General features: G+C 34.8%; 3 protein-coding genes across 3 annotated transcripts; all 3 read right to left on the minus strand.

Annotated features, from left to right (window-relative positions):
• Nucleotides 1-524: 524 nt before the first annotated feature.
• Nucleotides 525-5,685, minus strand: LOC106684380 (putative ankyrin repeat protein RF_0381). The gene is made up of 3 exons (XM_024362225.2): nucleotides 5,527-5,685; nucleotides 3,986-4,434; nucleotides 525-2,591 (listed from the first exon to the last, which is right to left on the minus strand). Exons 2-3 carry the CDS (start codon nucleotides 4,421-4,423, stop codon nucleotides 825-827), a joined length of 2,205 nt encoding a protein of 734 aa, XP_024217993.1. The 5' UTR covers nucleotides 4,424-4,434; nucleotides 5,527-5,685; the 3' UTR covers nucleotides 525-824.
• Nucleotides 5,686-12,996: 7,311 nt separating this feature from the next.
• On the minus strand, nucleotides 12,997-13,899 carry LOC106684370 (ankyrin repeat domain-containing protein 50). The gene has a single exon (XM_014426415.3). It carries the CDS (start codon nucleotides 13,897-13,899, stop codon nucleotides 12,997-12,999), a length of 903 nt encoding a protein of 300 aa, XP_014281901.1.
• A 1-nt stretch (nucleotide 13,900) lies between these two features.
• LOC106684371 (putative ankyrin repeat protein RF_0381) lies at nucleotides 13,901-20,372 on the minus strand. Its single transcript, XM_014426416.2, has 3 exons — nucleotides 20,280-20,372; nucleotides 18,254-18,702; nucleotides 13,901-15,271 (listed from the first exon to the last, which is right to left on the minus strand). Exons 2-3 carry the CDS (start codon nucleotides 18,689-18,691, stop codon nucleotides 13,901-13,903), a joined length of 1,809 nt encoding a protein of 602 aa, XP_014281902.1. The 5' UTR covers nucleotides 18,692-18,702; nucleotides 20,280-20,372.
• Between the last annotated feature and the right edge of the window lie 928 nt (nucleotides 20,373-21,300).

Below are 21,300 nucleotides of genomic sequence, written 5' to 3' on the forward strand. Positions count from 1 at the left end.
TAAGCAAAACTTGCTTCCACTAATTAATTAAAAGTATGGTCTTCAAGGTAATAAAAGACATCAAAACAGGATATGTTATAAAAATACACACAACGAAACCTTTTATTTTAGATGAGAAATTACAATTTACATAATATTTACCATGATTAAGAACACTAAAGACCAAGATATCACTTGATAAAACAACTCTTTACCGTATAGTAATAGCAAAAACTAAATGTTTTGCACTTATTTGAATTTGTATTATAACAACACTAAATGTTCATAAATTAAAAACACTTTAAAAAAAAAAGTCCTCAAGAACTTGTAGATGTATATGATACTTTGGTGCATTCTTAAAGTAATTCCATAACAGTAACATTATATAGTTTCTTTGTATTTTGAAAATACTAAATAAAAACTATATTTTGATGAAAAAGTATTTTTTTTTCAGTTTATACCTGAATCATTAGCATTAATTTTTATGAAAAATTATAATACAATATTACAAGATTTAAATAAAGTTAAAATATTTACCTCAATAAATTAATAGAAAGGTGAAATACAATTTAAGATAGCACAAGCGTCTACCGTAACCAACTATAACAAGCAAAACTTACAAAATGAAAAAGATTGCAAACCAAAACCCACCATTTATAATATTATTTTAAATTGAAACAGATACAATAATTAAACAAAAAAATAAATTTTGTGTAATTGGGTTAAAACATGAAAAATAAGTTAGATATTAAAAAACAAAACCAATTATATTCAATAACATCTACGACTAAAGATATGAGTTTTACCTACAAAAAGTGCCACAGAAGACAACCAGGCTTTTGATGTCACTGGACTCCACCCCTGGACCTCAGATAGTCTGCTACAGCTGTGTGATTTTTATCAATAGCGCAGCCTAAGGGCGTCTTTCCTAAGTGATCCTTAACATTAAGTTCAGCGCCTCGGTCAAGTAACAACTCCACCACATTTAAGTAGCCCCAAGAAGACACTAGTTTTAGTGATGTGGAGCCCTTTTCTGTTTTAGCAGCTAGGTCTGCCCCACAGTCTAACAGTACAGTAACCACTTCAGTGTGTCCTTTCGCAGCTGCCAAAAGTAGGGGAGTAAACTGTTTCTGTCCTTTCATATTCACATTTGCCCCAGCATCAAGGAGCATCCTCACCACTATGAGGTGTCCTCCAATTGCTCCCCAATGTAAGGCAGTCCACTGGTCCTTATCTTTCACATCTACTATCGCCCCAGCATCGAGTAGCACTTCGACTGCCTCAGTGTGTCCTCCTGTTGCTGCACAATGTAAGGCAGTCCACTGGTCCTTACCTTCCATATTAACTGCTGCCCCAGCATCCATCAGCACCTTCACAATCTCAACATATCCACTGCGAGCCGCATGATGTAATATTGCATCCCCATTCTGATCCTTCAAAACTAGGTCAGCCCCATTCTCCACTAGCAGCTGCAGGACAGCTGGCTTATTATTTACAGCTGCAACAAATGCTGGAGTGTTACCTTCATTATCTTGGTCATCCACTCTGGCTCCAGCGTCCAAAAGAGTGGTAACCAACCCAATGCAGCCTTCTTCAGCGGCATAGTGAAGTGCAATCCGACCTTGATTGTCTTTTATATTGGGATCTGCCCCTTTAAACAATAAGAATATTGCGATGTCCTCTTTTAAATTCTTTATTGCAATCATTAATGCAGAAGTTCCCTCATTATCTTGTAAATCGACAGCAGCACCTTCTTGCCATAATGTCCTCACCAACTCAAGCGATCCTTTAGCTGTTGCGAGATGCAGTGCTGTTTCACCCTTTTCTGTTCTACCATTAACATCCAAATCCATTCCAATAAGAGTTTTTAAAGAAAATACATCTGAAGCAACGTGTAAAGGGGTGAGACCATTTTTATTTTTGATGTTTGCTGGCATGCTCATTTCTTTGGCTACTTGCAACATTTCAAAGTTTCCCAAGCGAGCCAAAAAATGAAAAGCAGTGTCACCATTCTCAGAAATAAATTTTTGGCCCACTTTCATTAATGCTATAAAGATTTCAAAATTCTGTAACTCCACGGCCATCTCAAGAAGGCTCTTTCCATTCTTTGATACCACTTCGGTATCAGCCCCTTTCTCCAATAATATCTGCACACCCCGGACATTACTTGCTCTCACAGCTCGAAGTAAAGGAGTTTCATTGAAGTGATTCTTCTTATTCACATCTATTCCTCTCTCAAGCAAAACTTCCAGGGCTCCATTATGGCCCCCAGCAGCAGCAATATGGAGGTAGGTGTCTCCTCGGAATAAAAGCATGTCAAGTTTAGCACCAGAAGATAGCAGAGCCTTGACTGAAGATGAACAATTATTTTTAACAGCCTCCTCTAACGGAGTTGCATTGCTAGAGTTCAAGGCTTCGAGGTTTGCCTTCAGAAAACCAAGGGCAGCTATAGAGGAACAGTTGCCAAGCCTTGTAGCAAGATGGATGAGGCTCTCTCCAGACTGAGTCGACCCATTGACATCACCTCCCTCTCCTGCTATGGCAATAATATCTCCAGGTTTATTATTGAGGACTGCTTCTTCTAGAAGACTCGCTAAATTACCGCGTCTTTCCTAAAACACAAAAGCTTAGTTGAAAAGCATTTTCCAGAACTAATAACAAGTGATATAGTAATTTTGTATTTTCTTTTGTACTATATATATTAATAAACAAAAAAATACATATTTCATAGTCTTTTCATTTATTTTTATCATAAAAACCAAACAAAAATAACATGAAATTACGTCATCTAGGCATGACGTACTGACATATCCTAGAGAATGATGGTCTCTAGTTTGCCTGTTATATACTGAGTAAGCAAAAAGGGATTTTCCCAGCTAACAGCTTAATGTAACGTGTGATTTCAATCTGTAACTTAAAATATACTAAATTTTGAAATATATGAATATTAATGTTTTTTTTTATAAATGTTATCTTTTGTTTCTTGTGAAGTTTTAGTCAGTAAATACAAACATGTGAAAAGCTATATTTTTAGTAAGTGAAAAATATAAATGCAATAGGAGATGAGAAAAGGACAGTATACATTAAGGAATGTACTAAATTTTTACTAATAATTTTCTTCTCAAATAAAATTTACACGGTTTAGTAATCATGAGATATAGGTGACCATGGATGACTTATAGGAGAAGAAGGTAGTTGGGAGGGTACGGTAAAAATATAACACAAATAAGTTGAAATAACTTATTTAATTGTACCAACGTTTCAGCCAAAATTTCTAACCTTCATCAGGGCTCTTAGCTTAAAATCTTACCGCCAAGTGGCTAAGATTTCATAATGGCGGTAATATTAATACACTTGGCGGTAAGATTTCTAGCTAACAGCCCTGATGAAGGCTAGAAATTCTGGCCGAAACGTTGTCACGATTAAATAAGTTATTTACATGGTTTAGGTTTTGTTAAATAATGCAGAAAGGAAGCATGCCCAAGAAGCTGTTATCCAATACACTGGCAGTAGATTAGATTCTTATTATTAACATTTTTAGTAAGCACTATATCCCACAAAATTAATGAGCTTCAATTAGATCATAATGCCACTTCTACTTGCTCAACGTTCTGTTAATGTTAACAGACTATTTAATACTGATAGGCAGTGTTCTGGTAACATTCATGATTATAGTACTTTCCATGAGGGAAAAATAAGAGTCCATTCAGTCCTCAGTCTGAAGCATTAGTCATTCATAAGCTGAGACAAAAGGTACTTGCGGTTCATATCTGATCGCACAAAAAGTATTCAGCCAAGCTTTTCTCAGTATAAAATACACCACCATATCTTATATTGTTGATAATCTTATAGAGAAAAATAAATGTTAATGTTTTTAAAATTTAAATAAATAGGTTTTGAACTTAGAATAAAGAAAATGACAGTTAGGAGGAGGTAAACTATTAAGTTGGTGTTTAAACTTAGTAGAAAGGTATAGAATCCAACTTGTTCAAGTATAAAATCTTACCAGGGATGGAGATACGAGCTGGGTGCCATGGATCCCATACTTAGCCACAAGAGAGGACATTATCCTGGTAACATGAGAAGGCAGCTTTAATACACCAGTCTCTAACAGCTTGGAGAGTAAAGCCATTGCATTTGACATATCCTGGCGAGGGAACACAAAATCCCCAGCCAGCCAAACATTGAGATAGTCAGACTGCAGCTGCCGCACCTGGTGACAGAGATCGGCCAACAGACAGCAAGACATGATATCCCCCGTCACCAAAGAGTGAAGCAGTGCCAGGAGGAGACATTGTGGGGTGCTTAGCTCCATATCAGCGACATCCGATTCCTGATAGATGTAAGCTCTAGCACCATAAGCAGCGCCACCCCATATCTTGTTGAGAATAGTGTTATGGCACAATGAGGAAACTCGCTGTAGTGACCGCGTTAGGATGGGCATAGTTGTGGTTTCTAAAAATGAAGAAATAAAAGATTAATAGTGCTCTGAATGTGAAATAACTATATATTTATGATGGATCAATTTATAAAGAAAAATCATAGGATTGATTTGAAACTGAACACACATCTAGATTGATCAGATTCCTCTCGATCCCTCAGCACACATATCAAGGACTATTCATAAATTGGTAAAAACACCCCAATCGACTTTGTAAACCTCTAAATGCACAATAGATAAATTGTTTTTCTTATTTCCACCTTCCTCTGTTTTCAATTGTTTTTCAGAGTCTAGAAGAACTATTCAGGGTCCTTTCTTACAACTCATTCTCTAGCACTCCTAAACCTAGTAATACATTAATGCAGTTCTAATAGTTACAATTTATTATTAAAGTCTATAAATTGGTATTATTCTGCAATTAAAAATACTTCTGGTGAATTTAAGCATTAAATATAAATAGATGAAACAATACCAAGCATTTGAGTCTTTTATTTTATTTAACCTTCATTATTTAAAATAAGAAAACATGAAATAGTTTTATTCATTATTTTCCCAGCAGCATGTTATAAAACAATATCATGTAGAAAACTAATTGACTTTTAATTTCACTAACCTTATTCGAAATTAAAAATAATTTAATATTACATCTAGCATCAAATAATGATATTAAAGCTAAAAAATGCTGAGGATAGAATGCCTTGACTATTCATTATAATATAGAGATTATTACTAGAAGATAAATTATTAGATTATATGTCTAATTAAATCAACATAACAAACTATGGTATAATATATTAACATACAGTAACATAATGGCATAATACTGTTCCAACTATTGTACATCAGAACTATTTAGAGAGCATTTTAGTTACCTAGTGCACTCAGTAATTACTACTCTCCTAAGAACATAACGTGATAAAATATAAGCATAAATTTATTAAATTACTACAATTAGGATTAAATATTCCTCATTCCTATCATCATCCAATATGATGAATCCTAAATATAACAGAACTAGTTTTGATTTAATGTTTTTGAGGATCTGGGACCACATGCAGAGATAACATTCATTCAAGTATGACAGATTAAATGTGAATATGACTTACCTATCACCGGTAGAGAACTTAATATCACACTTTTAGAAAAGGATATCTCCTTTATTTATCTAAATGTTCAACTTTCCACCTGCTAACAGTTCCTATGATAATAAAATTAATTAACTCAAAACACAATACACTTGTCTAAACAAATTGTAGAATTCACAAGTTCCCACAACCCAAATGGGCCAAAATATAATAATTTTAAAATGAAATTAGAGATTATAACAAACAAGAAGAAACTTAAATGATTCAATTTTACGAGGGACAGAAAACCAGACCTACAACACTCACCTGTTGAGCGCTGAGAGACAATGTGCTGCGGTGTTGTAGCGGGCCAATCCTCGGCACTGTAAAACAAAAAAACAAAAACTGATTTTTGTTCAACAATTATTTAAAAAATTAAATTGGATCAGATCTTTTCTTATTATCTCAAAGTAATGAAACTATCGATGTTATATCGAGTAATAGCGATGTTACACACATAAAATTTAAATACAGCAAAAGCAAACTTTTTTTTATTCATGGGATTAGTAGATCAATTATTTAATGTTTTGAGTAAGTTTAACATTAATAATTAAATAATCTATAATAAATTTAAAGAGTTATTTGTTTATTATTCTATAACTTTTTTTTTGAAAGTACGAATCAGACAATAGCTGTGGATAATTATAAAAAAATTATAACATCCAATAAAAATTATTAAAAAAGTAAAAGCAAAGAATAGGCTAAAATCTCATGATTCAGGAAATATTAATAGTAATTATCAATACTAATTAGATAATGCCTAAGAGAAAAAAAATAATCCAAATTATTTTCAATATTAGTGTAGAAATAAATAATAGCAGAATACCAATTGAAATTTACTGTGACTATTCTCAAATTTAGGTATTGCTATGAGAAAGTTAGTTTTAGAAGCCTTGAGTTGCCGTATCGTTCCAGCCGGTACCACCTCAAACGGTTTCCTTCCATTTGTAAACAAAAACGTATTTTTCTCTTCACGATCGCTGTATAAATGCCATAATTTCACGGAATGTCTCATTGGTTTCAGTGAACGGTTCTACAAGTGCCTTTAAGGCCACATTTTTAAAAATTTATCGTTAACTCATATTTTTGCATCTTATCTTCCTTATTATTGGATTGGTGCTTTTTTAACCTAATTTCAGTAACTTCTATTTTCGAAAAACACCAAATGCACTTTACAGATCCGAAATCGGACTATCCGTTCAGGAGTAAATAGAAAAGTAAATTCTGGTGCCTCTCAGGAAGCGGTACATTTAGCCTTAATGACCAAGCGCTGAATTTCATAGTTGTTATGACATAGCTTAAACCCTTAATCCAGGGAGATTAAGAGATCATCCGGAACATTCGACAGTCGCTGGGCAATGGACCAATGCTGCAGTGGAGCTTCCCATTGACAGCGGATCAGACCCAGTCTTCGATACCTCCTGGGTGCGTACAGCATCGCCGACGGTGTTAGCGGGAAGCCCGATGATGGCCTTGATACTCCTGCGGATATTGGTATCAATGCCCTCCAATATCGCAGGACGTATCTTTGTGAGGGGAGCAGTCTGTAGAGGGTAAACAAGGCCCGAGAACAAGTATTGGTTGACAAGGTTGATCTTCTGTTCGGGCTTGAGCAGGCACGAGCTCACCAATTTATCGAGGTTATTAGTTATATTTGTCACCACCTCTTCTTCAAATACTAGCTCTCCCGAGAATGTACATCCAAGATATTTGATGGTGTCCTCGGCTCTTGCCGTTTGAATGACCTCCATATTCTCAAGGGAGAGCCTTGTTGACCGCAACTCTCCTTTGTCTATTACGATACCCACACTTTTTATTCCATTTATTGCCAGACCAATCTCCGCGAGCAGCCTCTGGACACTATTTTAATTTAATTAAAAAGATTTATTTATTTGTGCTCAGTTTTAATATTTTAATCATGAACAATTTTCAACCTAAACATAGTTTAAAACTCTAAACAAAACTCATTCTTCTATAAAATAATTGAAACACTGTTACTTTTCCAATATTTTAAAAATAAAATCCATGGGACCTATTATTCATAACAAATGTACATTTAAACATGTTATATAAACAAATAAATCTTTAATCACGATCTAAAGGAACTAACAGAAGCTTTTTATTATTCCTTTCTCTTTATAAGGGTGAACTGAGAAAATTGGGAAAAACACTACCAAACTTCAGAAAAAACATAAATTATTGCCGTCTTGGGACTGGCTAACAAAAATGAAACTGAAATGAATAATGTATTAAAATTATATTAATAATGTTTATTTTTCCAAAATACAATAACATTTGTATCAATTTTATTTTCTTAGTTAATTATAATTATTAAATAATGTTTTACTTAATTATACTATTTATTCGTGACTTTATAGTTTACATAATCATTCATAGTATTTGTAAATGTTGATCTGAATGGCTTGTGATGAAATAAGAAATGTAAACACTATATCGAATATTTTCAATGTTTTGCAAACACTCCGCCAATCTTACCACTTATTGATATAAAAGTCATCAATAATTTTTTATTTAGGGAACTGCAGCTTTGAATATCATAATCTTTGAATTCGTGTGTTATTGAAGACAGCTATGAAAGTGTATTAAGTTTTAGTTTTCCAAAGTGTGTTTTGAACACTGTTGGCTTATTACCAAACCCATTGACGATGCCAGCCAAATCTGATCTATTGTTTGGCTTTTCCTTGTAGAATCGAATAAAAAATGTCAAAATGATTGATCAAGAAAAGCTCATTGAACTAAACTTTCTGGATCTCCAAACTTCTGAAGTTCAGTGGTGTCAGATGGAATATATTTATTGAGAAATATAGGGATTTCCCCGAGAACTATATTAGGTATAAGTTTGTTTATATTAGAGCACTAAACGGAATCGGCCTTAAGTTGGACTAAACTCTTCTATACTAATAAAACTGGCTACCCTTTATGTGTTTTTACAATACAAACAAAAGTTGAAACGTACACTATAATTATATAGCTTAAGAATGTGGTTCAAGCTTCTCCACTTTTCGTCTCTAAAACTCGCTGTAGCATCAAGATAAAATTTCGAATTATAGATCATTACAAAGAGGATACTGGCAATACTGAACATTTCCCTCACGTAAATATTCAGCTGTAATTTTTAGTTTTGAGATATTTTAATCTAAATGACGGTTTATTACGCCTCTCTGTTATATAAAAAAGTTATTACCGTGTGATATTTTATTATACATCATCATAGTCCTTCCCTCTTGTACCGCTGTGTCTATAGTCTGTTCCAAATGTCTCTCTCTTGAACTAACTCTCTTCTCCTACTCCAGGCCATTCAACGCCTTCCTGAATGCCTTCTCTTCCACCATTCTCCCTGGATATACGAGGCCTTCCCCCTTCTATGTGGGTCTTCCATCCTAAGATGTCTAAACCTTCTTAGTTTGTGCTCCTCCAGAATGGTCTCAGTCGGTCTGAGGTCGAGATTAGTCCGAAATGTCTTTCTTTCTATTTTTCGCAAATACCTCATTTCCATGGCTTGTAACTGACTCCTGTGTTTCGAGGTGAGGGTCCACGATTCTGAATGGTAGAGTAGGAAGGAAGGTCGATTTATAGAGGGCTAGTTTGGTCTGCTTTGTCACCTCTCTTCTTCCCAGGAGACCCCATCTGACCATACGGAACTTTTATTATCCATATAAGGTTTTATAAATTGAAGTACAAATTAAAATGCTGGGAGCAATATTTGAAATATATAAGATTAATACAATTTGAGCAGCCAGTAGTACAATTAAATGGACAGTTGCATTATTAATAAAATGGGGCTTGGTCTGCCGGCAAGCGGGCAGGAGGTACACCTACCCCACCCACCTAGTGCATGTTAATAATGATAAATTTTCATATGGATTTAACAATGTATTTCATGTAGACAACATCATAACACTATCTCATATTTAGTTCTTGAAGGAGCTGACATCTAAGGAAGATCAGACCCAATTTCAGACGGTTTCCAATTTGGGCTAAAGTGCGGATTGGAGGTGGGGGGGGGAGAGGCGTAGTAATTCTAATTTAATTTTCTGTAGACTATTTCAACAATTGTCAGCAGGTGATTGACCAAATCAAAGCAGGGTTGCTCGAAATGGATTAAGGTATCTTGTAATAAGCATTCTACTGGAATGGAATGGTAAAATTCTTGCTCATACAAATGAATCATTTGGTCATATTTCAATAGTTCTAGTGCAATAATTTTTTGTTAAATACTGTTTTAAACACAAAAATTAGCAAAATTATGGCAGTTTGAAACCAAAACATTTGAGATAAATATGTCCTTTAAAACTCAAAGTTGTAGTAGGAGTTTCTTTTGTAATTGTGGGTCAAGGCCATTTAGGCTTGGAACTACTATTATAAAATAATAATAACAAAGGAAAGCATCAGCTTAGCCTATTTGAAAAATAAATCCTAATAAAACCTTTTATCCTATTATCATCTACCTTGCTACAGTCTAATTAAATGCTTCCATTAACATTACTTCTACTGAAGTGGTTAATCCTGAACAACCTGGAACTTATTATATTACTAAGAAACCCAGCTTCTTACCTAAATAAATTAAAATATGGATTCACAAATTAAGAAGATTATACCCAAATTTATTTTATTTTCAAGATGATCTGAAGAGAATATTTTAAATGTAAGTCCAATCATTACCTTTTCCTGACTACCAACTGAAATTTGATACAATTAAATAATTTTTCAATAATTAAATCACAGTGGACTCTTGCTAATTCAGATCCCATTACTTTAAAAAGATTACTTTTTTTTTTTTTTCAACATTCCATTATCTCAAGTATTTCTTAGCTACTGATATCACAACTAACTTTTCTCTCTAGAGCCCAATCAGTTGTAAATATTTTATTAAGGGTTAACATCCTATAACGGAGATATGGATGGAAGGAAAAACACCCACATATTGGGCAAGAGCAGATATATATTCTATAATATCTATTCTATAATGAGACAAGATTATATGTGATAATTATAGAGGCATTGCTCTACTGAGCACAACCTATAAAATACTGGTAGCGCTCCTACGTAAAAGAATGTGTGATCTCCCTGAAAATATTATAGGAGAATATCAAGGAGGCCCGGTAGATTGACAGTTGACCAAATATTCTCCCTAAGGCGCGCAATGCAATGCAAAAATTTTATGAGTATAACACAGACATACATCTGTTATTCATGGACTGCAAACCAGAATATGATAGTGTGGACAGAACAGGACTTTTGAAAGCTATGGTAAATATAGGCATACCGAAAAAAAAACAGTCACGCAGGTTAAAAATGATGCTAATGAATACTATCTGCTGAGTTAAGCTTGGAAATTTGCTGTCCCAGGAGTTTCTGTAGAGAATTCCTTGATGTCTCATTAGGGTGATCCTCTGGCTCCTCTCCTATTTGATATAGCACTGGAAGTAGCTATTCATTCTTTCTATTAGAACTAATCCAGGAGGAATCATTTACAATCGACAGTCTCAATATTTACTATATGCAGATTATGTAATCTTCCAAGAACCCAAGCAGCATTAAAATGAACATTCCAGGAATTTGAAGGAGCAGCATTTGAATTATGTCTCAAGGTTAATAAAGATAAGAAAGTGTGCATGAAAATTTCAAGAAAGAATAAGGAAGAGAATAGCAATGTGACATTCAGATACCACAGTTTCAATTTTGTAAACCAGTTTAAGCACCTGGGAAGGCTGGTCACAGATGGTAAAAAAGTAGAAAACACAATAGAGACCAGGATAGCAGCACGAAATATATCTTACTTCTCGCTGCAAAAGTATTGAAGTTTAGGGCTATAATCTATGAGGGTGAAACATAGCTCTTGACAAGAAAACGGAACAGATGCTCAACTCCTGAGAGAGAAAGGTATTGAGATAGATGTGGGGAGGAGTCCCGGAGAATGGAATTTGGAGAAGGAATGAGGAGCTGATGAAAATGTTGGGGAACCTAACATTTTGACTTTAGTGAGACGAGCAAGAAAAAGATGGAAAGGAAATATTGAAAGGATGCTCAATGAAAGGATACCCAAAAAGATGCTTTATGGCAAACCAGGTGGAAAACCAAAAAGAGGGTGTCTCTGAGTCACAAGCTGGACAATGTGGAGGAGGATTTAAAGCTTTCAAATGTTGAAAGATGGAAAGGGAAACAAAAAATTGTGAGAAAATTGTGCAAGAAAATCAGGGAACTAGAAGGCAAAGAATAATATAAATATTGAGGTATACAGCAGCACCTCAAAATAGCTCCAAAGGAGGTGAAACAAGAGCTAATAACAATGTTAAGAATGAGGCTACAATAAGTATTGAAGACTGAACTATTGGAAAACAGAAAATCAAGGCCATCAATACATGAGTCACACCAGCACTAAGCTACATCTTTAGTATACTAAGTGGTCAAATACCAGCTCCCACACTTGTGAGAACAACACTCATGCAAGAGCAGGTCCACCATCCCATATCTTCCAAATCCAGGCTTTATTTATCCAGGAAAGGAGGATGAGGACTCATAAATATTGAAGAAGCGTGCCACAAGGTGGAGTTATCCCTACATCAATATTTTCATTCAAAACCACAAGTGTTTATGAGGCAATCGTTACTATGGATTATGGTCTGACCACACTGAATCTGAATAAATTGGATGAATCGAATACTGTATCAGAAAAAGAAAGAATAGCACAATGAAAAAGCAAGCCTTTGCATATGAGGTTCTATAGCCAACTGAATGAAGCATCCATAGACAAAAAATGATCTGTTGAATGGTTAAAATCTGGAAGGCTACACAAAGGCTGAGACGAAGGTGTTTGTGGTTGCCATTAAAGATTGTTGCTACCAGATCATATATAAAACATGTTCTACAAGACACAACACCAGATAAGTGTCAATTATCCTCAGTAACGCTCGAATCAACCCAGCATATCACTCACTGGTGGATGTAGAGTGTTGGCTGGTTGAATATCTCCAGAGGCACAACAATGAGGCCAAAATTTTGCATTAGGCTCAGGCGATCAAGTACTTAATTGATGCTGAGACCCCATATTACAAGTACCACCCAAATAGACTCCTCCAAAAAAATCCTCTCAAGCTCTATTGGGATTAATTGATTATTACAGTACACCATAATAAATCCTCTTTACAGTACTAAGAAAAAAGAAAGCGGAACTCATTGACCCCACCTCAAATACTCAACCCGCAGCAGCGAGAAAAAAAGTAATAAAAATGGTCTTCAAGGTTATAAAAGACATCAAAACAAAATATGCTATAAAACTACACACAATGAAACCTTTTATTTTAGGTCACATACATGAAAAACATGTTAGATATTAAAAACAAAACAAATTATATTCAACAACTGCGACTAAAGTTATAATGAGTTCTACCTGCAAAAAAACAGTTACAGAAGATAACCAGGCTTTAGACTTCACTGGACTCCGCCCCTAGACCTCAGATAGTCCGCTACAGCTGGGCGATTATGAATAATAGCACAGGTTAAGGGCGTCCATCGAAAATGACCTCTAACATTAACTTCAGCGCCTCGGTCAAGTAACAGCTGCACCACTGCCAAGTGGCCCAAAAAACATTCTAGTGGTAGTGGTGTGGAATCCATATCTGGCAGGAACCTTATCTGAGCGGCTAGGTCTGCCCCATGGGCCAACAGCATACCAACCAATTTAATTTGCCCTTCTCCTGCTGCACAATGTAGGGGAGTAAACTGATCCTGTCCTTTCATATTCATATTTGCCCCAGCATCAAGGAGCACCCTTACCACTGTGGGGTGTCCTCCCATTGCTGCCCAATGTAAGGCAGTCCACCGGTACTTGTCTTTCACATCCACTGTTGCTCCGGCATCAAGCAGCACTTCCACTGTCTCAGTGTGTCCTCCCGTTGCTGCACAATGTAAGGCAGTCGAGTGCTCCTTTCCTATCATATCCACCTCTGCACCACCATCAAGGAGCACCCTCACCACTGTGGGGTGTCCCCTCATTGCTGCCCAATGTAAAGCAGTCCACTGGTCCTTATCTTTCACATCCACTGTCGCCCCAGCATCAAGCAGCACTTCCACTGCCTCAGTGTGTCCTCCCGTTGCTGCACAAAGTAAGGCAGTCCAGTGCTCCTTTCCTATCATATCCACCTCTGCACCAGCATCCAGGAGCACCCTTACCACTGTGAGGTGTCCTCTCATTGCTGCCCAATGTAAGGCAGTCCACTGGTTCTTATCTTTCACATCCACAGTCGCCCCAGCATCAAGCAGCACTTCGACTGCCTCAGTGTGTCCTCCCGTTGCTGCACAATGTAAGGCAGTCCACTGGTCCTTACCTTCCATATTAACTGCTGCCCCAGCATCCATAGCACTTCGACTGCCTCAGTGTGTCCTCCCGTTGCTGCACAATGTAAGGCAGTCCACTGGTCCTTACCTTCCATATTAACTGCTGCCCCAGCATCCACAGCACCTTCACAATCTCAACATATCCACTGCGAGCCGCATGATGTAATATTGCATCCCCATTGTGATCCTTCAGAACAAGATTGGCCCCATTCTCCACCAGCAGCTGCACAACAGCTGGCTTATTATTTACAACTGCAACAAATGCTGGATTTTTACCTTCATTATCTTGCTCATCCACTCTGGCTCCGGCGTTTAAAAGAGGAGTAACCAACCCAATGCAGCCTCCTTCAGCAGCGTAGTGAAGTGCGGTCTGACCTTTTATGTCCTTGATGTTGGGATCAGCCCCTTTATGCAATAAGAATATTGCGATGTCCTCTTTTAAATTTTTTATTGCAATCATTAATGCAGAAGTTCCCTCATTATCTTGTAAATCAACAGCAGCACCCTCTTGCCATAATGTCTTCACCAGGTCAAGAGATCCTGAGGCTGATGATAGATGTAGTGCTATTTCACCCTTTCCCGTTCTATCGTTGACATCTAAACCCATTCCGATGAAAGTTTTCAAAGAAAATACATCTGAAGCTACGTGTAAAGGCATAAGACCATTTTTATTTTTGATGTTTGCTGGCATGCCCATTTCTTTGGCTACTTTTAACATTTCAGAGTTTCCCAAGCGAGCCAATAAATGAAAAACAGTGTCACCATCCTCAGAATTAAATTTCATACCCACTTTCACTAATGCTTTGAACATTTCAACATTCTGTGACTCCACGGCCAACTCAAGAAGGCTCTTGCTACCTTCTGGAACTATTCCAGTATCAGCCCCTTTCTCCAGCAACATCTCCACACCCTGGAAATTAACAGTTCGCACAGCTTGAAATATTGCAGTTTCATTGAAGTGATTCTTCTTGTTCACATCTATTTCTTCCTTAAGCAAAACTTCCAGGGCTCCATTATGTCCCCCAGCAGCAGCAATATGGAGGTAGGTGTCTCCACGAAAAAAACGGGTGTCATATTTAGCACCTACTGATAGCAGAGCCTTGACGGAACATGCACAATTATTTTTAACAGCTTCCTCTAATGGAGTTGCATTTGTAGAGTTCAAGACTTCAAGATTTGCCTTAAGGAAACCAAGGGCCACAATTGAGGAACAGTTGCCAAGCCTTGTAGCAAGATGGATGAGGCTCTCTCCGGACTGAGTCAACCCATTGACATCACCACCCTCGCTAGCTATGGCAATAATATCTCTTGAGGGTCTATTGTTTAGTACTGCTTCTTCTAGAAGACTCGCTAAATCACCACGACCTTCCTGAAACAGAAAGTATGGATTATAAGCATCATTAGTATAGCGATATCTAAATATTTAATCGTTAACATTCTAGAGTATAACGTTTAGAAGTTTGGAGAAACTTTTGTTTTTGTTGAACAGGTAATACTAAAAACTCAAATCTTTTTAAAATTATTTTTTATTTCATTAGAGTGCTACCAATGGGTAGTTTCTCTACACGCCTGTAACACTCATATTTAACTTAGATTCAGATTTACTAAATGTATTATAATGTACAGTTGTAAATAGCAATAAATAAATATTTAATGAGAACATTACACTTAAAAAACATCTACCATGAAATACTGAGAAGATAAAAATATAAAAGATAGCTGTCAATAATGAAACATACAGTAATGTAATGTGCGGTTTCAATCTGTAACTTAAAATATACTAATTTTTAAAATATGTGGATATTAATGATTTTTTATAAATGTAATGTTTTGTTTCTTGTGAAGTTTTAGTAGGTAAATATTAACATGTGAAAAGCTATATTTTTAGAAACTTAAAAACATATATGCAATGGAAGATAAGATGATAATAGCTGACATTAAGGAAGGTATTAAATTTGTATTAATAATTTTTCTATCACATAAAATTTACATGGTTCAAGTTTTGTTAAAATAATATCAGACAGCAAGCATGACCTAGAAGCTGTTATCCAATACATTGGCAGTAGATATGATTGTTAACATTCTTAGTAAGCACAATATCTGACAAAATTATTAAGCTTCAATTAGATCATAGTGTCACTTCTACTTGCTTAACGTTCTGGTAATGTCAACAAACTACTGAAGGGGAGTTCTCGTGTACCATTTATGATTATAGTACTTTCAACAAAGGGAAAAAAAGTACTCACAAAGCATTAGTCATTCAATAGTTAAGGCAAATGTACTTGGCTGATATCTCATCGAAAAAAAGTATTGCGCTAAAATATTTGAGTTTATTTCATGTCCTTTACTTCCATTTATAATGAAAGAAATATTTGTTAGTTTTCCAATTTCTTCAATATTGAGGTCTATCCTTACATTAGCAGGGATGAATTGTTCAAAAATAATTTTAACATTAAAATAGTGCATTCGCTTATCAATTTAAATTGGTTATCGAGGTCCATCATTGGGTTACGGCGGCAAACTACTATAGAATACTATCGAGATCAACACTTCGAGCTTGTGTTTCAATTTATTTTATCTTCTCAAATTTATTTAATATTGAGGTATTTTTTTTGTTTCAGGAAAGAAATTTTTGAAAACATTAAGAACACACACTAGCTCATTTAATTATATCTTCTCAAATTTATTTATTGTTGAGGTTCATTAAAGAGTTATCAGTTTTTTTTTTAAGAGTTATCAGTTAGCCACCATCGGGGCTAAAAAACAAACACATGATAACAACTATGGGGAGTAATGGTAGCAGCGTGGTAATGACCCTGACTACCAACCCAAAGGTTGTGAGTTCGAGCCCGGGCCCCACCTTGGAATACTTACTCACAGCCTCCCGCCAGGCATTTGTGAGGCCCGTTAGCCAATAGGTGGCACTTACAAAAATAGGCGTAGGAGTGACGAAACCACCCTATGATAACCTGGTCAAGAAACGAGTGATGTATAACCAAAGTTCATCACACAATCCATGGTCTGTCGTACTAAAAGAAGAAGATAACAACCACAATACAGTGGAAAGAATTTTTTTTTTTAACACTATCAGTATGAAGATTGCACACTTCCCTTTAGACTTTTTTAACTTTTTGTGATTATTTTCAATTTTGTGAAGAATTATTAACAACTGCCATTACTGTTTAAAAATAACCTCAAAGACTTAGAACTTCCCACAAAACAAATGTTATAGGCCAATCATTTTATCCAAACAGGGGACTTGCTGTGCCAAAGACAGTAATACTGTTTTCGGATCAATACTAACCATGAAAAACCAAGTTTTTGAATTCCAAAGCGAAGCAACATTGAAATTATCGCTCTTTTTAGGACATCACTTCTAGACTGAGTCTCCTAGCAGAAACAGATATATAACAAGAATTAAAATCTAGTTCGAAAAAGAGTCTCACATAATAAATTTGGTCTAGGATTATGGTAGAAATCGACTATAGAGATTTTAAAACGGGTCATCTAACTAACATATCTAGTCAAAATCTAAATTAAAAATCATTCAAACAGATTTTTCATGTGTTCAAATGTTCAAGAGCATAAAATTTTGTAATTGCAAAAAAGATAGTACTTATAAAAAGATAGTACTCACAAAGATAAAATTTTATGCTCTACAACTTTTATTCTAAAAGATTTGAATTGATAACAGCCGCTCCTATGACACAGACATCTTAAAGTCACTATATTCTGAATTTCTTGGTAGAGGTGACAAAAATCATAGTTCTTACACAGCCAATTTTCTGGACAAAATTTATAATATTTAACATCCATTCAAAGTAGCTTTTAATTTCTTAATTTCTTGTGATAGATATATTATCATAAGGAAACTTGGTTCAGAAGTTATATATAAAAATATAACGAAAAAGTGCGAAAATCAATGATTTTTTACTGAAACCCAGCTTCCTCAAGGATCTGAAATTCAAAAACTTGATTTTTTTTTTGTTGTATTGGTCAGAAAGTCATTATTACTGGACCATTTGTATAGCAAGATATATAAAGTGACTGGTCTATTTGTCAAATATTGTGACTTCATTTTGTATAGGTTTCTTATAAATTTTTTTGTTAAAAACCACAATAATGAGATCATGTTAAACACATTTGATGTTGCAAAAATTGTGGATGGGTACTTGTAAAAAATTAGACCTCAAAATAAACACACATAAAATTAAAAGTGATAGATGCTTGCGGACACACAATGTCCAACTTGTAATAAGATAGCTCAGTTAGGAGGAGGTAAACTATTAAGTTGGTGTTTAAACTTAGTAGAAAGGTGTAGAATCCAACTTGTTCAAGTATAAAATCTTACCAGGGATGGAGATACGAGCTGGGTGCCATGGATCCCATACTTAGCCGCAAGAGAGGACATTATCCTGGTAACGTGAGAAGGCAGCTTTAATACACCAGTCTCTAACAGCTTGGAGAGTAAAGTCATTGCCTTTTTCATATCCTGGCAAGGGAACACGAAATCCCCAGTCAGCCATACACTGAGATAATCAGACTGCAGCTGCTGCACCCGGTGACAGAGATCGGCCAACAGACAGCAAGACATGATATCCCCCGTCACCAAAGAGTGAAGCAGTGCCAGCAGGAGACATTGTGGGGTGCTTAGCTCTATGTCAGCGACACCAGATTCCTGATAGATGTAAGCTCTCACACCATAAGCAGCACCACTCCATATCTTGTTGAGAATAGTATTACAGCACAATGAGGACATTCGCTGTAGTGACCGCGTTAGGATGGGCATAGTTGTGGTATCTAGGAATGAAGAAATACAAAATTAATATTGCTCTGAATGTGAAATAACTATATATTTATGATGGATCAATTTATAAAGAAAAATCATAGGATTGATTTGAAACTGAACACACATCTAGATTGATCAGATTCCTCTCGATCCCTCAGCACACATATCAAGGACTATTCATAAATTGGTAAAAACACCCCAATAGACTTTGTAAACCTCTAAATGCACAATAGATAAATTGTTTTTCTTATTATAATTTATTTATCTATTTCCACTTTCCCTTGTTTTGAATTGTTTTTTAAGTCTAGGATCCGTATTGTAGTCATGACCAAAATGCATAGATATTATTTGAGCTAAAGCATCACATCACTACATGCACTCCTTCCATTTCAAAGAAACTATAAGTTAGTAATAAAGATAAATTTGAATTTTGAAGCTATGCCTGGTCAGTTAAAATGACTTTTTTCAAAAAATTTCCTTTTATTGTAGCTTAAACCACAAATGGGTTCAGTTCAAGAACTATTCAGGGTCCTTTCTTACAACTCATTCTCTAGCACTCCTGAACCTAGTAATACATTAATTCAGTTCTAATAGTTACAATTTATTATTAAAGTCTATAAATTGGTATTATTCTGCAATTAAAAATACTTCTGTTGAGTTTATGCATTACATATAAATATATGAAGTAATACCAAGCATTTGAGTCTTTTATTTTATTTAACCTTCATTTTTTTATAAATAAGAAAACATGAAATAGTTTTATTCATTATTTTCCCAGCAGCAAGTATGTTATAAAACAATATCATGTATAAAAATTAATAGACTTTTAATTTCACTGACCTTATTCGAAATTAAAAATAATTTGATATTACATCTAGCTTAAAATAATCATATTAAAGCTAAAAAATGCTGAGGATAGGATGCCTTGACTATTCATTATAATACAGAGATTATTACTAGAAGATAAATTATTAGATTATGTCTAATTACATCAACATAACAAACTATGGTATAATATATTAACGTAGAGTAACATAATGGCATAATACTGTTCCAACTACTGTACATCAGGACTATTTAGAGAGCATTTTAGTTACCTAGTGCACTCAGTAATTACTACTCTCATAATAACATAATGTGATAAAATATAAGCATAAACTTGTTAAATTACTACAATTAGGATTAAATATTCCTCATTCCTATGATCATCCAATATGTTGAATCCTAAATATAACAGAAATAGTTTTGATTTAATGTTTTTGAGGATATGGGACCACATGCAGAGATAGCATTCATTCAAGTATGACAAATTAAATGTGAATATGACTTACCTATCACCAGTACAGAACTTAATATTATTTATCTAAATGTTCAACTTTCCACGTGCTTACAGTTCCTATGATAATAAAATTAATTAACTCAAAACACAATACACTTGTCTAAACAATTGTAGAATTCACAGGTTCCCAAAACGCAAATGGCCCAAAATATAATAATTTTACAATGAAATTAGAGATTATAACAAACAAGAACAAACTTAAATGAATCAATTTTACGAGGGACAGAAAACCAGACCTACAACACTCACCTGTTGAGCGCTGAGAGACAATGTGCTGCGGAGTTGTAGCGGGCCAATCCTCGGCACTTGAAAATAAAAAAAAAACTGATTTTTGTTCAACTATTATTTAAAAAATTAAATTGGATCAGATCTTTGCTTATTATCTCAAAGTAATGAAGCTATCGATATTATATCGAATAATGCTATGTTAACACATAAAATTTAAATACAGCAAAAGCAAACTTTTTTTTATTTATGGGGTTAGTAGATCAATTATTTAATGTTTAGAGCAAGTTTAACAAAACAAAAAAATATGTTTGATCGTAAATTTGTTTTTGGAGTGGGAAGGGTATCTTGAAATATCACCTTCCAAAATAAACCTTACTCAGGACACTAAAGTGGACACTGAAAACGTTTACTTACGCCAAGTGAGGCCAAATGTTTGTATAGAATAAATTATTTCTGTATTATTTTAGGTAACCTTTTACTGATCCTCGCCTATCTCTCTTCATTAATTACTAAGCGCTTAATTCCATAGTTTTTCTGATATAGCTTAAACCCTTAATCCAGGGAGTAGCATGTACTAAGAAGGAGTGATATAACAAAATATAGCGACTAATTACTGTATTAATATTAATTAAAAAGATTTATTTAGTTGTGAAAAGTTTTAACTTTCTAATCATGAATGATTTTCAACCTAAAATATTGTTTAAAACTCTAAAGAAATTCCACTCTACTAAAAAATATTTGAAACACTTACTTTTTCAGTATTTTAACAATAAAATCCAGCATGGGACCTATTATTCATACATTTATTTAAACATGTTATATAAACAAATATTCTTTAATCACGATCTAAAGGAACTAACAGAAGCTTTTAGTATTGCTTTCTCTTTATAAGGGTTAACTGAGAAAATTGGGAAAAACACTTCCAAACTTCAGAAAAAACATAAATTATTGCCGTCTTGGGACTGGCTGACAAAAATGGAAATTCTGGATATGAAATAATGTATTTAAATTATATTAATAATGTCTATTTTTCCAAAATACA

Source organism: Halyomorpha halys, unplaced genomic scaffold (genome assembly GCF_000696795.3).
Source record: "Halyomorpha halys isolate HHAL.00 unplaced genomic scaffold, Hhal_1.1 Scaffold576.1, whole genome shotgun sequence".
NCBI classification, from domain to species: domain Eukaryota; kingdom Metazoa; phylum Arthropoda; class Insecta; order Hemiptera; family Pentatomidae; genus Halyomorpha; species Halyomorpha halys.